A 7,448-nucleotide genomic window follows, 5' to 3' on the forward strand; every position below is an offset into this window, starting at 1 on the left:
TGTCCCTCTGCAAGGCAGCAGACGAGCGAAGTGGCTGCAGCGCATCGGACTTTCAGTATCCGATAGGCGCCTGGATCTGCGCGTTTGCGGTCGTCACTTTACACCGGATGATTACAACCACGATACCGTGCTAATGCAACGGTTTGGAGGCAGCACGAAGAATTTTCACCTCAGAGGCGAGGCCCTACCGTCTTTGTTCCTTCCCGTTGCAAAGGTAAGTCCACAAACAGGTCGTGTGCTGCTCGTCGGGCACGATTTCAGAACTATGCTCTTTGAGCACTACCGTACCGCTATCTATGTGTTCGGACTAGATAAAAATTTTGGAGAAGTCCACAGAGTATAGCGGCTGGCATGTTTCCTATACAATGAGCGCAAATAGACCTACCCTAGCAAATAATTGAGCTCGCGGCCTCCAGGTATAGTGCGACCGGACTGCTTGGTTCTAGCACGTCGATCGGCAAGAGCTCGGCGTTCTATAAATAATCGTAGTATCCGTCGTTCTGAGGGTGCACGGTCAAGCTTGTAATGTAGCTGTGACAGTGCATGTTATCGGCTTTCACGCACTTTTATCAAGCGCAATGCACGTGCAGAAAGCGAAACTAGACTGCGAATGCGCCGATACGAATGCAATCAGCACGGTGGGAAACATTGTTGTCCTTCATGTGCGTTTCGATGGGGACGAAATGCGAAAACACCCGTGTACTTAGATTTAGGAGCACGTTAAAGAACCCGAGGTGGTCCAAATTATTCCGGAGTCCCCACGGCGTGCCTCGTAATCAGATCATGGTTTTGACACGTAAAACCCCATAATCTAATTTTTTTTATGTGTGTGCGCTGCCAAACAAGTTGCTGCTTTCTTGCAGGGTCATACACCACCTCGGGAAAGCGTGACAGATCGTGTCGATGTATTGAAAACCTCCGCCAGCCAGGTAAGTACTCTCAACTTATACAAGATATTACTGAAACAAGAGAACAGCAGATAAATGTACCGCATACAGGCGCTACATAATGCCTCACTCATATGCAGCTTCACACTGTGCAACAGGGTGGCCTAGGACAGGGCAGTTCAACGGATGTGGCTCTCAATAAATGTTTACTTTAGAGAAGCTAACTTCATATGCCAAAGTCATTTTCATAACACGTACCATAAGCATTTTGAACATCCTTAAACTGAATGGCTTGCAATTTGAAAGCAACACACCTTGCATGAAATTATTTTAATAACATAAAAAAATGCCAATTTCATCTATGAAATACATTGTGATGCATTTGATGCGTCGTAATGTATGATGCATGAAATGAAGTGTGATGTTTGAAATATGCATTTAAGAAGATACTGAACTTCCATGTATGCATTTATTCTTTTCCATCACATATTAGACAGCCACAAGAAAAACCACAAGAACAGTGGAAACCCAGACGACACCAGAATGCCAGTCTGTTGGTAAGCTGACCAAACAACTCAGAAACAGTGCACATTCTATGCACATTTGCAAAACAGGGCTTTATTGGCAGAATTTTCATGTCAGCAGAATAACAGATAATGTTCACTATGGATAAGAAATTAGGCACCTTTTCACTCAAAAAAGTTTTGCTAACCCAAGCGGTTTTAATCCAGCCACGCAGGTGCAAATGACCATGAAAATCATGGTTTCCACAGCGACACAGACGAAGCATCCCTCCACCACACAAAGTGCAGTGCTGAATCAGCGTGAAGCTGCATGCCCTGAAGCCCAAAGAGACACTGCAATACAAGTCACCCCACTACCATTGCTCCCAGCAGACTTCAGACCTCTCCGTGGTTCAACGCCTGTGCCAATGGAGATGGATGACTCTTGTGCAGGTGATGAAGACGAGCCAGCAGCTCAAGAAGACACCAGCTATGTGCCATCATTCAGCGAGAGCTTCTTCAGGTATCTTGTGCATTAAAATACAGTAGACTCACAACAAAATAAATCTCTCACAATTTTTCATAACAGTGCATGAGTGAACCCCAGAATGCTAATCGTATTAACAAAATCTGAGAACAAACTACACAAAAGGTTTACATAAGAACTGGACAAATGCAATTATTATAGAAAAACATCACAATACAAACGGACAAGCGCGAGAGCATATCAGCAAAGGTCAGGAACTTTACAAACATACTAATTCAAAAAGAACAGAAGCGAGAAAACGTTAAATGGAAAGCAAAGATTGCAATTATAATTTAATGACTGCCTTCCGATAGCTTATTGAGCGAGTATTTCGTGCAGGGTGTGTCAACATATACCAATGGTTTAATTTTATCATGTACAGAATTCCATAATGACGTGCCAGAGAAGACAGCAGTTCATTTGCCATGCTTTGTTCAAATGGCAGGGTAGAAGCAAGTTATTGTTGTAGAAAACCTGGAAATGTTAGTAATCTTGAGATTGTTTGGACAAGCCAAGTAAAGATATGAATTTTTTTTTTACTTTGGAGATAAAAAGTGATAGCTTCTGTTTAAACAGCGCTGTGTGTGGCTTTTTTCGTTTGTCCCTTTCCCTCACGATGTTTTTTTTTTTTTAAACATGAACTACCAACATATCCAACTCTTTACCCTTCATAGCCCTCATAGACGCTATATGATACTCAAGCTGTGATAGGGGGCTAGAGTGACTGCAACTTAGAGTGCCATATGTGTGGAAACAACTATAGATGCGAAAAGGCAGCAGAATTCTCTTGAGAAGCATGTGGCTAAACTCTGTTTCATACACAGGAGGCGAGGCAGACAGCTTTTAGATGGCATGTCTTGCAACGAGCAAAATGGTAGCAAACTAACTGGTGCCACCATGCATCGTACAATTCCAAATAGACATATGAGCACCCAAGTACTGACTTGTTTTTTGATGCCATTTGCCTGCAGTGCTCACCATGAGAGTTCAGAAGTCCCCACAAGGGTAGAAGAGCCCTTGCACACTGAACGAAAGTTCATTGTCTTTGAGAGCTGCCTGCGGGAATTGCTCACCACCTGCAAGGTCTGTGGCCAAGCAGTAGGCGACATCAGCTCCAAGGTTGTGGGCACTTTGCTCATAGTGGAGGGCATGTGTGACAAAGAACACATGCTCCAGTGGAGGAGCCAGCCACTTGTTCGTGGGAGTGGAGCTAGAAACATTCTTCTGGCAGCAGGAGTGCTATTTTCTGGCTGTGCAGTGGCTGCGACCTTGAGGTGCCTAAATTCTATCGGCGTGCAGACCATCACAGAACGGACCTTCTACAACTACCAGAGGGCCTACTTGCTGCCTGCCATAAACGAGGTTCGCCTACTGGGCCACATTTACAAAGAACTAGAGCATGATTTAGGCATAGTCTGATGGTTTTATACAACACCAATGCACCTGTAAGCTAATAGACCAATACAGGCTATCAGTTTTATTAGTGTATCAAGTCGATAATTTCATAATCCAATAAGATGAGACCTATAGAAGCCAATAAAGTATTTCTATTTGAATTTTTCCTAGGGTAATGTTCTAGCAACGTAATGTACAACCAACAGCGTACTACGTCTTTACAAAAGATGACTGAAAATTTTCCTTGCCAACCAGCGGGTATTCAGGGGTGAATATTGAGCAGTCACATGACATTACAGACTGTTCGTAATTTAACACAGCGAAGTGTCTTGCTGATAGCTTCTCTCAAAGCCTGCAGCTAGAGCTGGATGCAGAACTTTTTTTTCACGACAGCTAATTGTGAGCTGATTTACATGTTAAAGATGTTTCTTCTCAAAATATTATTGCGGTACTGCAAATGAAACTGACTCCTGCGTGTATTCCGCGGCCGCCTATGTGACGCATGCACTCTTTTTTGCCGCTAGCAACATGATCGCTGTGGCTTCACTCACTCCCGTAGGTGACTGCGAGGAGCTGCTACTCTAGAAGATTTATATAACCTCCTTGCTCACTAAGGTTCATTCTTTTCACAGACCGACATCCTGGTGTCAACCGGTACTGCCGCGTGGAGAAGCCAGAGATTAAGCACTGGTTTCATACTTGGCATGTTGCTAAAGGTAAGCACATATCCTGGTTTCAGGCCAATTTAACAATAGCACGCACAAGAATCGCATGAACCACAATTCAGCCTATTCAAGAGGATTACCTGACAAGGCAGACATTTTTTTGCATGATTGATCGCAATGTCTAGATGTCTGCCTAGCTTAAATCCTAAGACCAATGGCATTCTTGCGACATCTGTGCCCAAAATATTCTAAAATATGGTTTGTTGTTGTGGCCAAGGTAATCTCGAACTGTGTGACACACTTTGAAGGAACTGCAAGCTGGAACGGCGACATATTTCTTAGCACACATGGAGGCTGCATATCTTGAAAGAGAGTCTAGTCTCAAGATTTCCTACAGACTTTACTACAGGTCTGCTTCAATTTCTCAGTTACAACAGGTGATGTGAAGTGAGTAATTAAAGAGAGTGGATTTTTTTTATTGCCTACCTGTACGTTGCAATGCGATTTATTGTGCAAATTATGCTTGTCTATTGCACAAATGCATCTAAGCAGGTGGAGCACTTTCTTATCACAAGTGATCTTTAGAAATGTGTGCATACTAAAAGGACAGGTGACATGCAGGAATGCGTGTTGGTTTCTTAAAATGAAAATAAATTTGCATAAAGATTGCATTTTATGGTCCAGATTGGTCAATACAGCACCTGGTACTGTTACTTGCTTAGTAACAACCATCTTGCTCACGCGTACAACCCTTGCTTTATGACTGCAGTGTCAGTAAATAAAATATCTAATAACAACCCCTTGTCATATATTCTAGGTCTGAAAAAAAAGCTCCTGGCTGCTAGCCGCACACATCAAGTTATCACACCTTGGATCCAAAGCATCCTAAACCACCTCTACTGGGTGGCTGCCATGGGCCAAGGTGATGGTGAGCTTGTCATCAGCATGTGGAGAAGCCTGCTCAACCACGTGTGCAACAAACACGATGGCCATGATGGGCCCTACAAAAAATGCCTCCATGACTCCCTTGACGACAGGGAATGGTTGAGACCAGGTAAGCACTACTGTAAATTGTATTCTTGCCCTACACAGCATTTCTTAGTGTGGACATCACATCTTCAGATAAAAAGCTAAAAAGATTTTTAATTTGTTATACGTATCTGTTTCAGCATCACCTGCATTTCTTCGTCTCAAAACCATTGTCGACAATGCGAGACTACTGAAGGATATCCGCCGGCTCTCTCCTGAGGTGCAAACGTTTTCATTGGAGTCCTTCCACAGCGTGCTGAATCGGTTTGCTCCAAAGTCCAATGCCTTCTCAGTGGACGGAATGCAAGAGAGGTAATTTTAATTTCGACATCTAAGAGATAAGACAAGGGTATAATTCAAACCTCTCTTCATTAGAACGAGGCTCGCTGTGCTGCACTTCAACGAGAATGCTGCACGGCACCAAGCACTCACTCAGGATGGAGAGCAGCGGTGGAAGATTAAATCTTCCAAGGCAAGGCGAGGCCACTTCACTGTGACTACAGTGAAAGAGGACCCAAGCTACGGTATGTAACATTTCTGGACAGATTGTAACATACCAACACGTGTGCACGAAATTCTTGCCAACCATAGGGCAATTACCCTGCAGTGCGATATTTTTGGCATTTTTGCTGTTTTGTAAAGCTCTAGTTTCGTCAACGAATGTTTTAATAAACCGTGGGGTATTATGCCCTGCGGCGGCATTTTTAATGACCTTAGCAGGAAACCAATGAAACTATAAAGATGTGCCAAATCTGGCAAAATCGTACTCACAGGAACTGAGAATATAACAGTTAACCTCTACATATGTACAGTACAGGTTTTTGTTCGACCTAAACATGAATTTGCAGGATGATAAGGGAAGCTGATCTTTGTGTACAATTCTTTCTAGCTAGACAAACATGGTGCTATAGACGACCAAGTTTTACGGCTATTGGAAGATGTTTATGCTTGGGCGAGTGCTGCAAATACATGCGTGTTAATCAGAATGTACAAATTTGGGTCAACTCTTATTTATCTATCCGAATACATGTAAAACTGAGAAGTTCTCTCATTACACAACTGCTGGACCACTTCTACTGAACTCTATTGCATTTGAGAAAAGCAATTTCTGCGGAGCGTCGGAAGCAGAATCCTATTGTATGAATGTATCCTAATGTATAAAAGATAATGCACAAAAAAATTGAAAAAATGGTTGCCAACACTTGCGCACAACTTAGTTTCTTGCGGAACACTTGCGCACAACTTCATACTGATACTGCACCTCTTCACTATGCAGGATACGTTGATGACCTCATGCAAGATGTGGTCGAGCGCTGCGAACATTCTTCATATAAGGAGAGCTTTCTGAGCTGTGAAAAGTCTCCACCGTGCTACATGTCACTTGGTTTTGAAAGACCATCAAAGCAGGAGCTCATCGCACAAAGGCGCACTCGCTTCCCAGTGGCATCAACATTAAGCAATAGCAGCTAGACAGCCACCACAGTTTGTGTGAACTGGGCTAATGCACTCAGACAGCCATAAAGAACTTGGCGTGTCAAGAGAGCTTTGGAGACCACATGACAGTACAATTCAAGTGTACACACACATCCGCAATGCAGTCACAATGATTTATTTGAACCACACCAACGCCTCCGTGGTCAAGTATGCGCTGGTCTGTTGAGAGTACACACATGAAGAGAACCACTTGGCTAAACGAAGTCAGGTAGCCACCTTTCCTTGGGACAGCATGAAAGACTTGGCATTTCAAGGGAGCTTTGCAGACCACTGCATTGGCTGTGCGCCATATTTAGGCCAGCAACGCTGCCTGGCGGGCACCACATGGCCTGATGCTATATTGCTGCGACCCCCACTGCATTGAGCCATGATAGTGATGACAAAGACGATCAGATGCCAGCAACGTCGCACATACTTTCCGCAAAGAAATCCTGCAGGCTTGCCCCGACAAAGCCCCCTCACGACACCTCGGCTACACAAGGACATTGGCACGAGTCAAAAACAAATATTACTGGCCAAAGCATGCAGCCGATGTGAAGCATTACATCAGAACTTGCCTTGACTGTCAGTGACGCAAAGTACAACCCACTAAACCCGCTGGGCTCTTACACCACGTTGCAGTGCCGGTGTTGCCGTTTGCGCAAATTGGAATGCACCTTCTAGGCCCATTTCTGACATCTGCCAGCAGAAATAAATGGGTCATAGTTGCGACAGACTACCTCACGAGGTACACAGAAGCCAAGGCACTTCCGAGTGACATGGCAGCTGAAGTGGCATAACGTTTCATTGAGAACATCGTCATAAGACATGGTGCTACAGCTGTCATAACAGACAGAGGAACCGCTTTCACAGCTGAGCTTTTGAGAAGTGTGCTCAGGCTCAGCGGCAAGGCCCATAGGAGGACAACAGCCTACCATCCTCAAACAAATGGGCTTACAGAACGACTCAA

The 7,448-nt window shown here is 44.1% G+C and overlaps 2 protein-coding genes across 2 annotated transcripts; both read left to right on the forward strand.

Annotated features, from left to right (window-relative positions):
• Positions 1 to 87: 87 nt before the first annotated feature.
• Positions 88 to 3,503, forward strand: LOC119451023 (uncharacterized). The gene is made up of 5 exons (XM_037714457.2): positions 88 to 214; positions 864 to 929; positions 1,381 to 1,444; positions 1,619 to 1,913; positions 2,888 to 3,503. The coding sequence occupies exons 1-5, from the start codon at positions 134 to 136 to the stop codon at positions 3,333 to 3,335; spliced, it is 954 nt and encodes a 317-aa protein (XP_037570385.2). The 5' UTR covers positions 88 to 133; the 3' UTR covers positions 3,336 to 3,503.
• A 511-nt stretch (positions 3,504 to 4,014) lies between these two features.
• LOC119451025 (uncharacterized) lies at positions 4,015 to 6,920 on the forward strand. The gene is made up of 5 exons (XM_037714458.2): positions 4,015 to 4,027; positions 4,794 to 5,030; positions 5,146 to 5,317; positions 5,381 to 5,529; positions 6,282 to 6,920. The coding sequence occupies exons 2-5, from the start codon at positions 4,889 to 4,891 to the stop codon at positions 6,473 to 6,475; spliced, it is 657 nt and encodes a 218-aa protein (XP_037570386.1). The 5' UTR covers positions 4,015 to 4,027; positions 4,794 to 4,888; the 3' UTR covers positions 6,476 to 6,920.
• Positions 6,921 to 7,448: the final 528 nt, after the last annotated feature.

The sequence above is a fragment of the Dermacentor silvarum genome, chromosome 4 (assembly GCF_013339745.2).
Source record: "Dermacentor silvarum isolate Dsil-2018 chromosome 4, BIME_Dsil_1.4, whole genome shotgun sequence".
NCBI classification, from domain to species: domain Eukaryota; kingdom Metazoa; phylum Arthropoda; class Arachnida; order Ixodida; family Ixodidae; genus Dermacentor; species Dermacentor silvarum.